The sequence below is a fragment of the Leishmania braziliensis genome, chromosome 32, assembly GCF_000002845.2.
Source record: "Leishmania braziliensis MHOM/BR/75/M2904 complete genome, chromosome 32".
Classification (NCBI taxonomy): Eukaryota; Euglenozoa; class Kinetoplastea; order Trypanosomatida; family Trypanosomatidae; genus Leishmania; species Leishmania braziliensis.
This window is the reverse complement of record NC_009324.2, coordinates 301061-321848: the sequence shown is the minus strand read 5'-3', so window position 1 is coordinate 321848 and position 20788 is coordinate 301061. Positions and strand designations below refer to the sequence as shown.

At 51.8% G+C, this 20788-nt stretch overlaps 2 protein-coding genes across 2 annotated transcripts; both read right to left on the bottom strand.

Moving 5' to 3' along the window:
- Positions 1-4025: 4025 nt before the first annotated feature.
- On the bottom strand, positions 4026-4520 carry LBRM_32_0910 (putative CYC2-like cyclin; the record flags this gene model as incomplete). The annotated part of the gene is made up of 1 exon (XM_001567398.1): positions 4026-4520. One exon carries the CDS (start codon positions 4518-4520, stop codon positions 4026-4028), a length of 495 nt encoding a protein of 164 aa, XP_001567448.1.
- Positions 4521-13198: 8678 nt separating this feature from the next.
- On the bottom strand, positions 13199-17260 carry LBRM_32_0900 (putative serine/threonine protein kinase; the record flags this gene model as incomplete). The annotated part of the gene is made up of 1 exon (XM_001567397.1): positions 13199-17260. The coding sequence occupies one exon, from the start codon at positions 17258-17260 to the stop codon at positions 13199-13201; it is 4062 nt and encodes a 1353-aa protein (XP_001567447.1).
- Positions 17261-20788: the final 3528 nt, after the last annotated feature.

Sequence of the window (20788 nt, the reverse complement as noted above, 5' to 3'; positions counted from 1 at the left end):
CGCACAATGCACGACAGCACTTTTGACAAAGAGAGAGAGAGTCAAGGGCACGAGGGGCACGTGAGTAAAAAAAAAAAAAGGCGTGCTCGCTATTAAGTAGTTTGGGGCGTCCAGAAGCAGAGAGGAGGCGGTGTTACTAACGGAAACATACAGAGTGCACTACTGCAAATCAACCGAGGGAGAAGTAGAAAAAAAACGAGGCCGCAGGAAAGACAAGGCGTTTGACTGCGCAGTGGTGCTACGTTGCTGTGTTCAATAGCTGATCGAGAGAGGCGGGTAGAGCGGTGGCGTGGAGGAGTCAGTAGCGGCGGGGGTGGGTAAAGGGGAGACGAAGGTGTAGATGAGAGAAAAAAAAGAAATAAGGGAACACAAAAGACCCGCAGGCACAGAAAAAGGCAAGCACAGAGAAAGGAAGCGGAGAGGACCGATGGAGCGCGCGAGAGACTGCCATGACAAAAAGAGACAAATTTTCATGAAAAACGAGTGTTTGACTACACCGTTAGTGTGTCCACTAATTGATTTCCGTGCAACCATTCTCTGTGCTCAGTTGCGGGGTTCCCTCGAGTTACGCGACACCGAGGTTAAAGATTATTGCTGTCGCTTCTCTTTCCTAAGTAATCGGAAAAGATTTCGTCGAATGACAGACGACGTCGTCATCGTCTGCCAATCAGGTCGTCGCTATGTCACTTAGGTCACTTGGTGTTTCCTCAAGAAATCGAGACGCAGCGGGTGGCGTCCGCCACTGCACTGCATTTCAGATATGGGGCATTGCAAGCTGTACCTGTGTGTGTACGTGGATGTGTGCGTGTTTTGTTTTCTCTCTGTTAACACTTCTTTTTGACATCACTCTTGTCTTGTCGACTGCAGCTGGCACGAGAGGCGAAGACCGCGGGTCAGACAGGCGCACTCGTGTGCGTATGTGGACACGAGTTCATCAACAGATGTGCCAGCTGTTTGTGTGGTTCACCTGTCAAGGCCCTTATGGCGTCACCAGCACACTACATGTGTCGGTGTATATCTCAAGATTCTCTCCTGTCCATCAAGGTAGTCAAACAAACAGCGACACCGCCCTCCCTCCCACCCTCCCTCGTGTGCACACGAGGCACCACCAAAGAACAACGGTACGATGGACAACAAAAAGTCAAAAGTAAACGCGCAAAGGAGAAGCACCGAAATCCCAATACACTCGCATAACACCACTGCGTGTCACACTGACACACTAATACGCAAACACACACGCATGCGCAGAGGGGGGAACACACGCCCAGAGACACAGCGTCTGCGGCGTCACCAGAGCAAGGAAATAGCATACACACGCGCACACACATAGAGGGAGAGAAACAAAAGGGATATGCGCAACAGAGAAGTACACGCCTTCACGCATAAACAGACGAATTTAAAAGGCAGGCAGCCTCACCTTGTGAAGCTCACACAGAAGAGCCCGAAACCAACACACGGAAGAATGGAAACAGGCAAACGCTCACAGAGAAGCCCACGCAGAGCTAAGCGATAAAACGTCACGTCGGCAAAGGAAAGAGAAACCGAAAAGAGGGAAAGCACACCCACGTAAGCCGCCATCCACAGCACACACACACGAGAAGCTATCAGCCATCGAAACAGCAGTAGCATCCTTATCATCCAGGGAAACAATACAACATGAGAAAGAAACAGCTAGTAAGTAAAAGGAAGAAGAGGCAAACTAGACTAGCGAGAAGGGGGATGAATGGGATAGGAGCGACACATACACGCGCGCACACCACAATAAAAGCACAGCACAACGTTGACATGCAGATAAGATGGGAAGCACTGGTGAAGCGAGGAGGACCGACGAAGAAAACAAGAAACACGACGCGCAAGCACGAATCATGAAAGTGAGCACAAGTGCTGCCTCCACATTGCTTAGTACCACAACGTACACACACACGCGCACGCGCAAGCGAAAATCAATCTGCAGACACATAAGGAGAACACGCGGAGGCAGTCACCACAACTGCCAGAGGTGCTCCAGCATCAGCAGTAGGAAGGGAATGTCGAAGAGGAACAACCCGCCACGGCATCGACATTGCCGTCAGTTCTTTTTGTTTCCTCAAAAAAAAAAAATTGTACACAACCGCCAAAAAAAGGTGTAAGTGAAGCGATTCAGCAAATGAGCTGAGAGACACAGCAGCAACAGCAAAACAAGTGCAAGGCAACCGATACCGGACACCCTGGAGCTTTTCCTCTCCCCTTCACGGCGTTACCTCTAACTCAACCACTGTTTTTCTATGAAATAGAAGCGCACGCCCTGATGGTGGGCGACTCCTCAGTGCGTGGTGTCTGGGTCCAGGGCCCCACGGCACAGGGAAGCCAAGCAGCTTCAGTCCCGGCCCTCGCTCTCTACTGGCGTGGGGAGCCTGCGCCTGGTGGCGGCCGGCACGATGGAGGGGGTCTCTGAGGCGGACTGCGGGGCGAGGGTGGGTGGGTGCAGCTCGAGTCTGCGGCCGTGCTCGGATGACTGGGGTCAGCGCATGGCTGCGGCGCGTGTCTAGCGCTGCGGCACACGGCGCGAGCTGCCTGTGGCGGGCTGGAGGAGGAGTGGCGTTTGGCTCATGTTGCGCGGCCGTGAATGGGCACACTGGTGCGAAAAAAAAAAACATACCAGTGCAAACATGAACATATATGCATATTTTGAAGTTACGGGCACATACGCTTATAAATTGCTCGTCGTACCAACATCCACACCGCGCATGTGTGTGTGTGTGTGTACGTGAAGGTGTGAAGATGCTGTTGGTGTTTTTGTGCCTCTTCTTCTTGACGAAGAGAAGAAAGGGGAGGGGAGGGGTACAGGAATTCACAGACGCACACAAAGTGGGGACACAGCAAACGCTGAGACAGGGGAAGAAAGAAAAAAAGCGGAGAAGCGGCCCCACACAAACACCAAGGGGAAGACAAAGAAAGCACAATCACTGAGACATGCACGATGAACTTTTGAGGTTTGCAATCTCACTATGTTCTCCCTTGGCCTTTCACAGCTGCCAGCAGCCCTCCATTCCACTCCTACATCTTTCAGCCGACGCTCTACGAAACCAAAGACAGCTACAATCGCTCTTGCACACCCACTTCTCTCTCCTACCTTCTCTTCGACTTTCCCTAAGCTACTTCTGTTAGTAGCATAACGTGAAGAAACGAACATCAAAAAAAAAAGGAACCCAAAAAAAATTTCATGTCGGTTTAGAGGAGAAGGGCGTGAGTAACAAGTTAAGAAAGCAGCACTGGTGTGAAGAGAACAGAGACTCAGTAAAAACACGTTACACAAACAAACAACAACAACAAAAAAGAAGAATCGTCAATGGCCATTCGGATTACGTGTACATAAAACCTCACAGCACCATCGCGCAGCATGGGCAACTGGGCGTGTGGGTATATTCATTGGCACCTACAGAACAGCGAGCGTACATACACGTCATCACCTTGGGCACGCACTACCACCAAACAACTACAGTTACATGGCATGCGCCTTCTTGCCTTTCGCTCTCCAGGATGTCTGGCCGCTCACCTCCCTGCCTTAGAAGCACATTGACATACAGAATAAAGAGGCCCTTCTGGGTGCTTTGCGCAACTGCACCCGAGCGTACTCTCAAACAGGTGCGGGCAGACTACAGAACTAGCCCAATTTCATCTCTTTTTCGTCACTCTTTACAGGGAAGAGAGGGGAAAGAGAAAAGGGAAGAGAAAGAGGCGATGGGTTGTTGTACGCACGAGAAGCGCAAAGCAAACGAGAGTAAAACCAGCAGAGTAGCACGTAAGGGCATGCAGAACAAACAAGCACAGGACAAAGTAAAGAGAGGCCATATATCGTACAGAGCACACCAACAGAAGAGCTGCGACTACAACAGATAAGACGAAATCGGTAGAACACTTACGAAGAGAGCGAAACCGTGAGTAGTGAGTGGGACGCAGAGGGGAAAAAGGGAGCGTCTTGAGATAAGATGAGATGCCTATCGGGGATCTCTCTCCATAAAACCACCATAGACCGCCTCAGTCCGCTACCGAGACGGCGATGCTTCCATTCGCTTGGGCAACGCATCGCCGAAAAGTGCCTCTAGTCGACACACATAAGCATCGTACACGGACCTCTCCACCCACGTGAACCACTGCACAATATCAAGCAACTCTAGCTCCAACACATTTAGCTCAGCATTCACCACACCACCAATGCTAGCATAGTAAGCATTGCTGTAATATGAGTCATCGCGTAGCTTCACACTCAGCGTCATGGCAGTGATGTAGAGCCGATGTACGTTGCGAAGGGTGATCGGAATTTTCGTTTTACAAACATACCGATCCATCAGAACCATCGCTAAGATAAAGCACTCCTCGCTACAGACGGAGTACTTCGCAAAACGACGTACGTAGTCCCAGAGAGAGATGCTCGGAACTCGGCTACTGTGAAAACACGAGCGAATGTTCTGGTCCAGCTCTTGGCTCAGGTCACAGCGGTACTGCAGAGCGAGTGCGCACAGCTGGGCTAGCGGGGGCATCTCTGGTGGAACAACGTCTACGGGGGCCGCAATGGGAGCCGGGTCGGTGCCGACGTCTAAGATGCTACAGCTGCAGGGCACGGCAGCGTTGTGCGGCGATGACGCAGCAAACATTCCGCCTCCGATAAGCGAAGAGGAAGAACTAGAAAATGGTTGCACATAGTAGCCCATCGCTGCCGGTGATGCAGCGGCGGCTGTCGCTGCGTCACTTACAGAATGATAGTCAGCACTTTCCTCCACAGCGGCACTGCCGCCGTTCATGGTTGAGTGGTAGCGCACTACCGTTTCACCAGTCATTATAGGTATCGAGATCATCCTTGACTAGGCTGCCAGTGAGGATTCGGAGCACTGTCCGAAAAATGTTTTTTTTTTTTTGAAACCAGTCAGTCTCCGCGCTGTTGATCGCTTTCTTCTTCACCGCGCAGTTGCCAACTGCCACAGTGGCCTTGCTCTCGTGCTAACGCGTCTCTGTACGTGCTTGTGGGGGAATGGAGAGGGAGAGGAACGTAGGGGGTGCCCTCCTGATGCCCTCAACAATAACATCAACTAAAGAAACTAGAAAGTTGCTACACACGGAGGCGTCCTGTAAAAAAGGCGCCAATCACACAAGCACAAAAAGTCAACAGTCCAGAATACTCGAGAAGCAACAATATGGGCCACCACAGAAAAATCTTGGGGGATCGCATACACACACTCACAGACCGAAATGAGCACGTCGTCGTCGATAGAGAGAGAGCGCGCGGTTAAGACAGCGAATAGGGAAAAGGGGGGAGGAACGAACGGCAGCAGCTGCAGTTGGAACACAGTTGCTGCTGTACACAGAGAGAGAGAGGGAGAGAGAAAGCCAGATAGAGAGGAGGTGCAGCGAGAAAGCACGTAAAGAGAGGAAGAAGGCGAGTCCAATTAAAAGGAAAAGAATTTGTTTACACAGAAAATGACGGCAGCAAAAAAAAAAAACGAAAGCGGTGTGGCCAAAAAAAACGAGACGGGGGCACAACGCGCAAACAAAGAGGGAAGACACACCACCAAGGGAGAACAAAAAAAAAAAAGAAAAAACAAAACCAAACGCGGGCTGATCTCGAAGAAGGGTAAAGCTGCGCTCTTGAGAGACGGTGAGCGGCAGAGCAAAGGCCCGGACAAGGATGAAAACACCTCACAGGATAGGCCGTCAATCTCTTTCTGTACTGAGTTCCCTCTGCGGAACTTTGTGCGGACCTGAAGGGATGGCGCAAATGCCCCGAGGAGGGAAGAAAAGAGAGAGGCACAGTTAAAGACGGAAGTGCGTCGAACACACAAACGGACAGACAAACACTCTCACGAGCACCCGTCAGGATCAACAACACACACACACAAAAGGGCGAACAGCACTTGTGAAGTCAGCTAGTAAGAGAGAAAGACGCAAAGAACAGAGGACTAGTGGCCGGCTAGTCAAAAGCGCACTCACGTCGTGAGCACGTTTGCCCCGTCTGCAGAAACTGTAGTAATCGTGTGAGTACAAGGCAATAAAAACACGAAAAGAAAAAAAGCTCAGACGATAGATTTTTGCGTCAGTCCCCTGCACATGCACAGTTTCGCGAAAAAAAAAAGCCCCTGCGCGTATCGGCTCTCTTGTTTGAAAGCCAAAAATTTGCTTTTTGTTTTTCTTTCGACTCCTCCGTGCAGCAAAAGGCAAGGCATGCGCACACTCCGGCTGGTCTTCTCGGCCAAGGTGCGTAGGAGTGCGTGTATGCACGCTAACTTAACAAACACCCTACCGGCGCTCGCGAGCTGCTTCTTGGGCGTCTTCTGTCACTTCTTCGAAGAGGTACAACGGATGGAACGCGTTAGTGCGGGTCTGTGTGTCTCTGTGGGTCTACCACTAAGCGATGTACACAAGGTGCTACGCACCGTGGTGATGCTCTCAAATGCCTCCTTTCCCTCCCCCCTTTTTATGAGTGTACCCCGGGAAGGACGTATAGAGAGAGAGAAGACGGAAAAGAAAGGAAAAGAGACGCGGTGAAAGATAGCGTGAGGGATACGGTGAGAGAGAAAAGGAGAGGGGAGCTGACAGCGCAACAGCCATCGTGCAGTGGTGTCAACACGTGTGAAGAAAGTGATGCGCTGCTCCTGTGTGCTGGTCTACGCACGCAGACGTACCGACCCGAAGCGAGCGTGACAAAACCCAAAAGGCAGAAGAGAAGAACGAGTGCAGCTCCGTATCACGTGCACGTCAGTGGGCTCAGCGTTTGCGTTTTTCCGTTATGAGTGAAGAAGCGTAAAAAGAAGGGAGAGTGCACGCTCGTCTTGGCACGCGGCGTAGTGGTAGTAGCGGTAGCCGAAGTCCAACACGGAGAGAGACACACCCAGAATGACGGAGCAGCAACAAGGGGATGAGAGGCAGTGAGCGAGCGAGAGAAGTGGCAGAGACGTCACGGAGAGAATACAGCACTGGGAAAGGGCGGGGAGAATGCAAAGAGGTCTAAAACCTTGGAGGTGCCTCTGGCTGTCCAATAAAAAACAAAACGATGTACTTGGGGATTGTTGTGTACAGGGCTATGTGGGTATCAGTTGTGTGAATGGATAGAGGGAGAAGTTATGTGCAGCAGCGCAGCTTAAATCTCCGCGCACGCAGAGGTGTGTGGAGTGTAACTGTGTGCGCCTGTGCTTGATGAAACCTGCATGTGCCTGCACCTGCAACCCAAACCAATGACAGCCGCCAAGGGCGACAGAGAAACAGATGTATATGAGAATAGGTCAGATGCTGTCACGCGCCAGATCGATCAGAAGCGGGTTAGGGTGTGAAAAGTTGGCAAGGAGACGGAGGGGGTATTGTGAAGGAATGGGGGAGTGTGACACGTGCATTTCCCATATACATGCGCACGGACACAGAGGAAAAAGAAAAGCGAAAAGAGTGAGATAATAGCAAGAGAGTGTGCGTGAAAGTCCACCCGGCGGCGGTGAGGAAAAGAAAGTGGTGAGAAGGAGCGAAAGGGGAAGAAGTGTCTAAAGAGAGAGGGGTAAAGTCAGATCATCCACGCATAACGCGCACACAGTGGTCTTGTCAACTTCGTCAAAAATGAGGACGGGATGCATGACGCATAAACATGCAAAAATTTGCACTGCGGATCACAAGCGGCAGCAGCGCCACCGGTTTATTCCTCCAGGAGCTGTGGGCCTCCATGAACAGATACCGAGGAGCACACCTGAAGCGGAGAGTAGGCGAACACTGTGGGAGACAACCTCCACACCGTCGTCGAGACACGCTCACGGACACCCTGGCCCGTCATCCTTCCCTCCAGTGTCCCCGCTTCTCTTCCCTTCGCCTCGCCCCCAAGTTGACGACGACAGCCAACGTATGGCCGACAGTGTGGGAAGTGAAAGGAAGAGAGAGAAGGAAAATGGAAGGGGGAGAGGCAACGCAATAAATGCCTTCATGTCACTCTCCACCATGGCCGGCCGCAGCCCCCTCTCGCTTCGTCCTGTGGGTTTGCCATCCCACTGTTGGCGCACGTACGGTCGTTCGGCTTTGCTTGTTTACTGTCTCCTTACTCATCAGCCACGCCAAAATTTAAAAAAAAAAAACAACAACAACAACACAGGAGAAAAGGGGGTAAAAAGGAAAAAGTAGAAAATTATGAATTATTCTCAGAGCGATGCGAGCCACGCACACACACACACACACACATACACGCACACACACACACGCACACACACACACAAGCACGAGCACGAGCAGAAACACAGACAAACTCGAAACGAGGCTGAAGAAAGAAGAAATCAAACGAGAGAATGTACGAAAGAGAGCGTGCGATCAAGAAAGAAACAGGCGGAAGCGGAAGAGAGTACGTGAGAGCGAGTCGAAAGACGCGAAAAGGGGGGACAGTGAAGAACGTTACTGACACGGAGACTTATGGTCAAGCTAGCTAGCAGATGTGCTGCTCTCCTTCTGTGCGCGGAAATGACTTCTGTTTTCGAGTTCCCTAGAAGAAACTGAAGCCTAGTTTGCCTGCCAGACATTTTCAGCCTTTTCACACTAATACTAGCGCAAGGAAGAGGATGTGGCAAGAGGAGAAGGGAGACGTACTTCACAAGCCCCTCCTTACTTTCGTTCCTTCTTCGCTTCTCCACCTCGATGGATGTGCACGCAAGCAGAGTGGGAATAACAACAAAGGGAGCACAATGAAGAGGAGAATCAGGAGAATAACGCAATGTACTTTGACGGACAAGCATGGATTGGTATGAAAACCAGCGCGAGTACACTTACTCTACTCTTTCCTTTCGGCGAGCATTAGGTTGTACGTGTGTTTAATGGGTGGATTGAAAGGCGGGTAGGAAACGCTAGCGGCGTCTTCTGAGACGGAGGAGGCTAAGAGAGAAAAAAAAAACGTGGAGAGAGAGAGCGAGCGAGCGAGAGGTGATGGTGTGTACCGTCTCAGAGGTTCCTGTTCAACGCAAAAATTCGACTTCGCTGCGCATGCAGTTCCCTCTGGCTACATTTGTTGTGATTTCTCACCGAGAGTGAGGGAGAGAGGGAAGTGGAGGGAGGGGGGGGGGGGATGAGGCTAGCTTGGGGCACATGCGGATTATGGGGAAGTAGGCAGAGAGAACAGAGAAAGGCAGGAAAGAAAAACAAAGAAACGACTTGAGAAGGGACGCGGATTGTGAGCGAGGGCTATCGTGTACATCGGTCTGTACATTTGGTGTTGTTTTTGACGTCTCCTGCTAAGCACAGAGAGAGAGAGAGACGCATACACTTCCGTCGGAGAAGCAGTGATGTGAAAGCACCAATCACCAACGACCACAATAAGGAGTACAACAACACTGGCCACAAGTCACACGAAAGAAACAAGAGTGTACACTTGGAGAAAGAAAGGGCGAAAGGGAAAGAAGCGTGTCCCTCGCATACAGGGAAAGAAGGAGAGAGAGAAGGACAGAAAGCAAGACATAGACACAAAACGAGAAGGCATGAAACGGGAAAAAGGCGAGGGAGAGAGAATGGGTTGATGTATACAAACCTATTTTCTTGTTTTACCCCTCACAAAACCCTGTTGCGCTGATGCACACACCTGCGCTTTTATGCGTGTGTGCACACACTTATACCTCTTCACGCAGTCCTGTTTGCCTGAGGTAAACAGGCTCCCATATGGAGAGGGGAAGGGGTGCCGTACGCCCCCTACCAAGAGGTAAACTACACCTAAAAAAAAAATGAAATGATTTGTTCAAGAAAGAATACTAGAAGCCTGGGACAACACACCACGAACAACAACATCGAACACACGTAGAGTCGCGCAAAGAAGAAGATCCAAAGCAGCAACAGTCAACCAAAAGAGCGGTAAGAGAACTCATTGTACATGTTCCCTTTTGTTTTACGTGCGTGTGCGTGTGGGTGGGGGGAAAGGGGGGTATTTGTGTATCACTGCCGTCTACGACACCCACTCAGACTGTTCGTGCGCGCGTGAGGAAAAGAGAAGAGGGGAGACATTGTGAAGGGAAAGAGAGAGTGAGTCGCCGAAAGTAAGCAAATCAAACACAAAAAAACACGAGACCAAAGGCTCAACCAAATCAGCGAGAAAGACGGAGTGAGGTAAAAAAAAAAAACAAGAGGACATGCGAGCCGGATACCAACTAGAAGCGCTTTTTGAGATACAGGAGAAAGTTAAGAAAGAAAAAAAGGGGCACAGGTGGGGGAGGGGGGGGGGCGAAGATCTTTAAGAAGTCAACACACACGAGAAGAAATAAATAAAATAAAAGCGGGGGGAAGAGGGGGTGGGATGGAGACAAGTGCACCGCTACAGCGAGGGAGGACAAAGCAATGAGAGATGACACGACGCAAGGATGTTTCAGAAAGAGAGAGAAAGGGAGAACGAAGAACATGACGGAAAAGGGGGGAGAACAGAACAGAGGAGAGTGAAGAAAGTAAAGAGAGCGAGCTGAAAAAGTGGGCTATGCCCAGAGAAGGGGTAGAAAAATATGGAGAGAGCCGAGAGAGGAACAAGCAGGAAGGAAAAAGACTCTTTGAAAGAGGTGAATGAGGCGCAGGAGGAGAGTGAAAAAAAAAAAGAACACTATGTGTGGATTCGGCCTCTCTCCTTCACAACTCCTTCATGACCGCCACTGCCCTCTCCTCCCTCCGAGGCCTCACCTCGCTCGTCACTGTCTCTCACCATCCCGTTTTCTCCTTCGTTGGATACGGTGAGACGAGAGAAGAACGCGAGTCAGGCAACCAAATAAAAAAAAAGATAGAAGAAGTGTGTGTGTGTGGGGGGGGGGGGAGGAGTAGGCGAAGGGAAGGGGGGCATCTTGAAGGGCGAGGGGGGGAAGAAACAGCCAACGGAATACGACCGCTTCCTCGCGTCTCTCCTGTCTCGACCATACTTGTCGTGTCTCTATGGGTCTTACCTCTTTCTTACCTTCTCGCCCTGACGCACCCTTCGCCACATAGAGACGAAGTAGGTAAGGCGAGAGAGGAGCGGGGGAAAGGAGGAAACGCACCAAGTCTAGAGAAGACTGGTGGAGAGAAAAAGAGGGCAATGGAGAGAAGAAAAAGAAATGGAGAGAAACATCGTAGGCGGAGGACGATGCAGCGGGAAGGAACTGTACAAACACTTTTGTACACACGTGCCTACTCCTTTAGAAGGAGGCGGGAGAGTGAGCAGAAAAAGACGCAGACAGACATGGTGTAAGTATCGACCCAATATGTAAAAGAAAGTGAAAGAAAAGGGGAAAACAAATGAAGTTGTGTGTGCGCCGAACGAGCTAAAAGAAAGTGAGATGCACATCAGGTGCATCTGCGTGTGTATGTGTGTGGTGTGATGGTTTCTTCGCTTTTTTGCCTCTCTCAGCTTCTTCTGGATAGCGCCTCGCTTTCTTTCTCCTCTTGTGTGCACTACTTCTCTCGCTCACTCGCACACTGCCACACACACGTGTAGAGCAGTCTCATGTGTTGTGACAGAAAGCTCTTCCATTTCTTTTGTTGGGAAATCAGAAGAGGTACTGCAGCTAAGAGCAGAAAGAAGATATGGCGAAGAGTGGGCAAATCCAGCAGCGAAGATAAAGCGAAACAACGAAACGCAGGTGAGAGAGAGAGAGACACACACAGACACGCGAACAAGCATAGAGATGTGCAGACCAACACACAACACGGTAAAGTAAGTCAGACGAGAAAATTAGCCGAGGAAACAAAAAAAAAAAAACGATAAGTGAGGACATAAGCAAAGGGGAAGAGGCGAGCAAAGGAAAAAAAAAAGTGGGGCCAATAACACATACCAAGCCAGAGAAGAAAGACACAATCACAATGGACTTTGCCACCTCGTGGGAAAGAGCGAAACGTAGAAGGAAAACAACACAGGAAAACGCCAACACGGAAGAAAGGCAGAGGAGGGGAGTAGATAAGTGCAAGAGGGAGAGGCGAGAGGGGAGAACCGTGGAGAAAGAAAAAACGACGGAAAGAGGAAGAGCAACACGTGCAACTGCACACGCACTCACACACACACACACACACACACACACACATTAGCAGTACGTATCACACTTATACAGAAAGAAAACACAGAGAGAAAGAAAGAGCATGGAGTGAACAAGACAGCAAGGAAAGGTGGGGAAGAGCGGAAGCACAAGTGTGAGCGAGGTACGCGGTGCTGACTGGCACCGAAAGCGTGCGAAATACTAAAAAAAAAAAAAAAAACAAGAAAATTTGACTGAAAATGAAGATATGTAACGATAAAAGAATTCTCGAAGGCGAGAGAGCGAGAGACATTTATAGGGATGTATGCAAAACGTGTATGTAGTTCTACCCAGTGCCTTCACCATATGCACAAGCACACCGCAAAGGCGATGGCGTAGACACACGCACACACACAGATATATATATCGATATGCACTAAAGCATAGTGGTAGACACATCATCGACATGAAGTGCTCACTACGCTACAAGCACGAGCGAAAGGGGCGTAGGGACAGAGCTAAAGGCTAAGCGAGCTACGGAGCAAAGGCAACGCAATCAGCGGCAATAACGGGGGAGGGCAAAAAGGGGGAGGAAAAACACACACAAGACTGAGAGAAGCTAGAGCGACACAGGCACAACCATCAACGGCTAAATGAGGGAGGGGAGAGAAGGTGAGACCACACGAGGCGACGCGGAGAACACAAACGCGCGCTCACGCCCATTGCACAAAAAGAAAAGAGAGGGGCTCGCTCGCGGTGTCCATTCCCCCCTTGTCCGCCTCTTCTCCCGTCGATGGGAGGCGGCAGGGAGAAGCGGGATGGGCAGGGGATGTCGGAGGAAGGACCAGCGCTCGGCAGCATGACCGGAGCATCAGCAAACGAGAAGGAGCGAAAAAAAAAAAAGAAACGAGAAGACTAAAAAAGGGGGAAGGACATCACGACGCACGCACACAGCGAGGAGAAATATGCAAAATAGAGAGAGCAAAAAAAAAAATGAGGGGACGACGAGCCGTCCTGCGCGCACATCACTAATCAACAACATGCAATGCAAAATAGCTTCACGAACGCGGACATTGAAGACGGGCAGCCAGAGCTCATAATGATACGGTCCAGAACACCGCAGCTATACCTTTCCTCTCGGTTGTTCCCTTGGGCTCCTAGCAAGTGACGGAGTGGTTACACGCAGAGGATGCATCGGAGGGTGCTTGGGAGGGAGGTATGAAGGAGGAGGAACGGAAAGTGAGGGAGGAGGGTTCTCAAATCAGAAAAGCGAAAGAGAGCAGCTCTTGGGCAGTGGGTCGGTTCTCAGGATTCTCAGCGCAGCTCGCCAGGGCCAACTCGCGCATGTCGTTGTCGAGGTCGTCGGGAATGTCAACGACGATGGCATTGGCGGTGAGACACTGCACAAACTCGTGGTTGTGTCGCAGCGGGAGCGCGTCTGTCCTCTCGTCGTCGGCCCACTTCCACGGCAGGCGGCCCAGCACCATCTCCAAAAAAGAGATACCGAGTGAGTAGATGTCGGAGGCGGAGGTCAGTGGAAGGTTGCGTGCACCCTCAGGTGAAATGTACACGGCCGTGCCGCGCATCAGGCGGTCCTCATCGACGCAGCAGACCTCCGTGAGCTTGTCCGAGGCGGAGCCAAAGTCGGAGAGCTTGCATACGCCGTCCACGCCAAGAAGAATGTTGTGCGGCTTCACGTCACCGTGCGTCGTTGACTCATGTAAATACGCTAGGCCATTCACGATGTCGAGCATGAACCGACGCACCACGGTGCGAGGAAGCTTGCCGAAGTTGTCGATGATGTCGTGCAGCGAGCCGCCTGGCATGTATTCCATAATGATCGCCAGATACGACTGAGTCACGCAGCAGGAAATATAGGGAACAATGTTGGGATGACGCAGCTTGGCGCACGTGCACACCTCCGAGACCATCTCCTCCTCCTTGATGCCGCGGTGCAGCCGGGGGATGCGCTTGATTGCCACTTGCACGCCATCGTCTGACATACCCAGATAGATGAAACTAAAGGCACCACTGCCGATCGGGTAGAGGGAGACCTGCCACTCATGCTGATTCACATCCCGCAGAACCTGTGGCTCATCCCCGCCCTGCACAGCCGCACCAAGAGCGTCCGTCGAGACCACAGAGGACTCGAAGACGAAGGCATTCGTGAGAAAAGACGGTGTCTCACTCTCGGTGTCGTCCTGCACGCCCCACGGAGGGGAGCTCCCAGGCACGCTGGCTGCCACCGTCGTCGCGTCAGAGATTTGCGGATGGAAGGGGGGGAAACCAGGATCCGAGCCGTTGACTCCAGCAACCAGCGGCGCACCTGCAGAGAGCTCGCGGGGACCCATGGCAGTCGTCACAGCCCGCTCGGTGAGGTGCGAGAGCTCGGGTGTCTCACCGCCAGTCGTCACAGATGGCGTCAGTGACGTTTTCGATTTGCGGGTGGGTGCGGCCTGGTGCGCGACAGGAAATGAAGCGTGTGCCACGGGTTGCGCTAACACTGGGGGTGGCATCCCCGCGATACTGCCGCGGAAACTGCGTGCGAAGACCGGTGTCTCCTTGAACGGATCGCCCATCCCACTGGTGCTCGTCGCCACATCGATAGAGACGCCGGCATCGTAGTCGAACATCGCGGCACCGCCACCCATCACCATGTCCTCTTGGCTGCTGGAAGTGGTGTCCAGCACATAGACGTCCTGGATGAGATGGATGTACTTGGTCGTATCGCCAGAGGCGACGCGATCCACGCAGATCTGGCGCAGTCGCTTGAGTTGCACGTTCTCGCTATGTGCAGAGTCAAAAATCATGAGCGCCTCTTTGTACTCACCTTTGCACATTTTCGAGAGACCGTCGCCCATCTTCTTAGGCATGTTCGCATTATCCTGCAACGACGACCACGGGTCACGCAGCTCACAAAGGGTCACCTGCGAAACCTCGTCCGGGAAGCGCACACAATCAATGCGGTACCACGGGATCTGCGCGCTGCTCGTGGCGAAGTGCGAGAGGGTGTCCGTCGTGGAGGCGACGTGGCAACCAATGTCCCAGAGCACCTTCGAAATGTCGAGCATTCGCTGCGTGTCAAACACCACACGGGCCTTGCTGTGCCGCGCGCCACAGGTGCCGACAAGAAACGGCATGCGAACAGCAAAACAGACGACGCGACTGCGAATGGACTCCGGCATGGAGCGGTGCACCTCGAACGCAAAGCGGCAGATTTTCGACACGACGAGCGGGTTCTGTGACTGGGTGCCGAAGTTGACAAAGAAGCTGCTGGAGCTGACGGACTCGATGTACCCGGTGTACTCCTCGGCGCGTTGCGAGATGATATCCATGATAAAGCACGCCTCAGTCGTGTCCACTGCGCGGTGCACATCCACCAGCACCATCGCGACATCCACGCGCGAAAACTCGTTTGTGTTGTCCTTGACAATGTTAGCGTTAAAGCGAGTACGGACACGGCGCGTCTTACCGTCAGCGAGATCCACATCGCTGTGAGAGTCGTCAGACGGTGCCAGTGTCATGACGGCCGCAGGAACAAACGTGCGCATCTCCCGAAGACTCCGCTCAACGCGCACAAAGGCCTCGTGAATGCAGCGAATCTCCGTAATGTACGCCAACCAGCCTTGCACACGGTGTTCCTTGTCGCTGTGGGACACCTCAAGGTTGGATGCGCGGATGAGCTGTGGGATGAGTCGCTTCATCTCCCGAACAACAAACCACACGATCATCATCGCAGCGACAGCAGCAATCACAACCACCAGAACTGTCACCGTGATGGCCGCCGTGCGCGCAGTAGAAAAAGACTTCTTAAAGTCCCCCCGAAGAGCCACGACGCCAAGAACGAGGTCCAGGCCGTACGTGTCCGTCACCCTTGTGAGGTTCAGAAGTGCATTGTTGCCCTTGAAAGGAAAGGTGATGAGGGTTGTATTTCTGCTCTTTAACACCTCCGTCAAGCTACCGCTCTCGTTGACCACCTTCATGGCAGCACGAATGATGGGCTCAGTGATTTCGTAGATGCGAGTAGGGACGTAGATGGCTGAGCCAGACGTGCTGTCCTCCACTCTATTCTGTATTGATTGGCCCCAGCTGTTACCGACAAGAATGTTACGCGTGGCGTCCACTAGGAAGATAGAGCCGTGCTCGCGCAGAAAAGTGGCGAGGGCAGTTGCTTCTCGAATGATCACGTTCGACAAGGCACCAGCCTCGCAGTAGCCAAGGGTGCCGTTTACAGTAAAAGGCATCACAAAATTGAAGTACGTCGAACTGGCGTTGTCAGATGCTGGCAGCCAGCGCGTGTTGTTTTGCGGGTTCGCTGCCCACGTCTTCACGATCTGGTTCATGGCGCTTCCCATGTGCGTGATTTCGTGGTGGAAGTCAAAGTAACCCAAGACCTTGGGCGGCTCAACAACGGTGATGCTATCCTTGTACACTTCGAGTAATGGGACTGTGTTCTGCGTGCAACTATAACCGCCGTACAACTTTTGCATCTGGTCCCCATCTGCCGGGCTCAGATCCGTGTACCCGGCACTCGTGTAGAGACCGCCTTCGTAGATGAGTCGCAAATATGAAATGGATGTGTCGAAGCGAGCGAGAACCATGAGAAGCGACGCCAGCAGCTGATCTGGGTCCTCGGCCAAGTCCGTCTCCTCCAGCGTCGTGTTATGGCGCTTCATGTAATTAAACGTCACGATTCGCACAAAGGCGGGAAGCATTGACAGGCTGTCTTGCGTAATGGCGACTGCACTCGTCATGACTTCCCTTAAGAGGTATTCCGTGGTGCGCGAGTTCGACTGGACGCCGACGACGTAGAAGGGAAGGAAGCCTAGCAGACCCACAACAATGGCACCGAGGCACATGATGGAAGCAAAGGTAGGAAGACTGGAAAGGGTGCAACACACTTGTGGCTCCTGTTCCTCTAGCGAGGACGGCTCGTCGTCCGAGTCGATTGCGCGCACCTCAATCAGGTTCACGCGCTTCTCGTCACATGGGCCCTCAACTTGCTCAGCGACCAGCCCTTGCGCCGTCTCCTCGCCGCAGAAACCAAGCGTTGCATCAAGGCGGTTGCCGAGGTCGCTACTCGCCTTTTGTGCGCTGCTGGGCGCTGCCACAATCAGCTCTGGCTGGTAGATGGAGTTGTCAAGTGAGGAGTCCGAGGAGCAGCTAAAGAGATGGCCCTTAAGCGGGTTGTGAATCATGATGCGCCGGCCGTCGGCGTAGTCCCCCTCGTCCGCATTCGCGTCCTTCTGTTTCTGTAAGCTCATCGACAGGCTCATATTGTTGCGGTTGCTTTGGTTCAAGCAGGACTGGATGTACATCGGGATCGTGGCGTTCCGTATCAGAGTAGAGGGTGTGCCTACTGTTGTGGACGCGTTATTCAGATGACTCTGTTGCAAGTTCAGCAGCGAGTAATACTGTCCCGGTTGAGAAGTAGAATGGGTCGTATTCACAGCGTTCAAGCTCGGCATGGTGGTGTTCAGCTCCCTCGTGGCGTCGCTACCAGCAGTCGGCAGCACGCGAATGACGGAGCCACACGATTGTGAAGCAAAGTTCGAGATAGTGGGGTCGTACCACATGCTGGTGGTCGCCCCACCGCACGTCACGGATGACCTGGCTCCTGACGGAATTGACTGCCGAGACACAAGCATAGTCTCGGGCGCTGTCGACGCCTTGGCCGCGCCAGATGCCGTCGGAGGTCCCGGAGACATCACTATTGTCCTAGGTGAAATTAGTTCATCGCCGCGTAACGTAATGTCGCCTGTACCGGTGCTGTCACTGGATCTGCACGAGTGTTTGGCGTCGATGAAAAAGTGCCGCAGATTGTTGCTGTCGCGCATTGCTGCACTGAGGTGCGGTGGTGTGTATAAATGCAGTGCACTTTTCCGCTGCAGCTAAAGCTGCAAGAGGAGTTCTACTCCGCAACTCGCTATCCCCCCCCCCTCCGTGCACGCGTGAGCTCGTATTGAGACACTGAGAAGTAGGTAGCGACGTCGTGTTTATGAGTCTGCGCCGCGTCACGGTGCACGTGGAGGCTTGCAAGTCTCCTGTGCTCGTCGGAGGCGACACGCCGGGGGACTCGAACACTGACGATGCTCGATAAACCAATCCCGAAGCAGCAGACTAAACGAGAGGTAAAGAGGGGAGGAAAGAAGAGCGGCAAAGGAGCGCAAAAAAAAAAAGGACGTCGCGCAACGCAGCACGCCACTATCCCTCGTCTGTGGTCCTTTTATTACGCAATATCTGCGATGGGAAAGAGAAGTAGAGAGTGAATGAGAAGGGAATGCCACCGCAAAATAGCTAACTAACAGCCACGGCAAGATACAATAAAAGGGAAAAGAGGGGCACAAGAAACTAAACGTACGCGTGCGTGAACGGGTGGCGAGGTCGTGGTGTGGAGGAAAAGCAGAGGAGGGCGTAGTGCTACAGATAAGAACAGTTCGAGTAGGGTGCAGGGATGTGCGGTGGTGAAAGTGAACAAAAAAGAAAAGAGGGGAAGCAAAGGGGACTGTGAGGGGTACGAAAGGACGGAGATGAAGATATGGAGGTCGCTTCTGATGTTGGTTTGCACCCCAGCGGGAGCTGGCAACACAACAGGAAATGCAGGAGGAGAGGAGGAAGAGAGGCCAAAAGTCAAGAAGAAGAGAAACAGAAGACACACAAGAACACCCCCACATGCAAAGCACAGAGGAAAGAAGAAAACACTGAGTGGGGGAGATGAGAAGGGCAGAAGAAAAAAAAAGGCAGAAGAGAACTTGCAGGCTCGACCAAGTCAATTACACTTGAAGAGAGAAAAGAATACAAGAACAGTAACAATGGAGTACACCTGTACACAGAGTCTGCGCGTGAGATGCACAGATGTATTGATGTACGTAACTTCGTTCGTTTTGCGTACGTGCGTTCTTGTTGCGGTTGTTGTATAAAAGAAGAAAAGGTTTGCAACACATGAAGTAGTAATGCCGACACCAACACTCAGCAGCACAAGAATAACTCACACGTACGATCAAGAGAGCAGAAGCGAAAAGAAAGAATGGCAATAAAGTCAGAGCACAAAGTGGTAGAAACGATGTTTCGTTCTTTGTTTTTTTTTTTTTCGGTTCAGAGAGATAAAGACGCACCGGCACCCGCACAGACCTCGACAAACAAAAGAGAGAGGGGAGGGGAGGGAATAGAAAAAAAAAAATTCAGAAGAGAAGAGGAGCAAAGAAACCGCACCTCCCCCTCTCCCCCGAACAAAATCACTCAACGAGAGAGGGACGGACAGGCGGATAGACGGACGGAAAAAGGAAAGGTGAAATCAAAATAACTCAAAGGTACATCGGCACCCACAAAGAACGAGAAGAGAGAAGGAAAAAGAGAGCCTGTGGCTGGGTGGGTGTGTACACGTACACACACACACAAAACCCAACGAGCAATAGAGTGTGTGTGTGTAGAGAGAGAGAGAGACAAGCGAGGCAGCGAGACAAGGATGAAAGCAAAAAAAAAAGAATCACACAACAAAGGCTCACCCAAAGATGCAAAGCGAAAAACAAACGACAGGGGAGCGAAGAACAAGAGAAAAAGTGCACTGCCACGAACAAATGGGAGAAAAAAAAAAGAGGGAAAAAAGCTGCTGCTGCTGCTGAATCAACAAGTATTACGAGCAGTCACAAGCCACGCACACAGAGATGAAATAGGAGTCAAGAAAGATGAGCTAAAGGGCAATAAGACACGTTCACTCACTTTAACCGACCGCTTTGCTGAATCAACGCCCACCCACAATGTCTTTCAGCAGCAGTGAAACAAGGGTGCGAAAGATAAAGTACGGGAGGGAGGTCGAACCCACACAAGATAAAGGATGAGAACAAAGATGTGATGAGAGCGGGCGAGGAAGAGAGCAGAGGGGACCTTGAGAAACCTTCTCTGTGTGTATCAAATTGATGAAAAAGAGAGGAAAGTGATCAGAGAGCTTGAAGGGTACGAAGAGTAAAGAAAAGAAAAACAAGAAATAAGAAACCCGCAAGAAACACGCAAAAGATGCAAGGTGGGCAGTGGAGGCGCGGGCTCAGTGGTCGCGAAAACTCAGGCACAACAACGCGCAAGAGAGGATGAGAAAGGGAAGAGCGAGGGGTAGGTAGAGGAGAGAGGGGGGACAGAAGACACTCCACGCGCACACCAGCGAACCTACAGTAAGAAGTTAGAACGGAAGCAAATAAAAGGGCAAAGAAGGAACCCAAGACCCACTACGGAAAACGAGAACAAACCAAGTCCGCCAAAATACCGAAAAAGGAGGTGACGCAGAAGAACAATAGCAACGCGAGAGGCAAGAAGAACAAAGAGAACGAGAACGTATTGTACACGTGAGCCCAGTGTAAGAGTAGCAACCAAGAAAAAAAGGGAAGGAAACGAAGACAGCAACAGACCTTCAACGAGAGAGGATAGTATGCAAAACAGAGAAAATGTAATGAAAATTTCTACTGGGAGAAGAACAGACGTAACACCGGGTGAGAGAGCGAGCGAGCGAGACAGCAGGGAGGGCTGTCTCGGGGGCAAGCGCACCACCTTGGTGTCTGTGTGTGTGTGTGTGGGGGGGGGGGGGGTATGGAGTAGATGAGTGAAGGTGAGTGCTTACGCGCGTGTCAGGGAGTATGCTTGTGTATGCGGGTGCACGCCTGTGTATGATCATCAAGACGTTCTCCCAACACTGCCAGGAGCATCAAGACGGGCTGAGTGCCTTTGACAGCACAAGGAGGAAAGAAAGTATACACAAGCGAGAACAAAAAGCGGACGTGATCGAAGTTCAAGGCCAGAAACACAAGAAGATGCAAAAGAGAGAAGGCGCTGCTATATACCACCCTTTCCCTTTCACC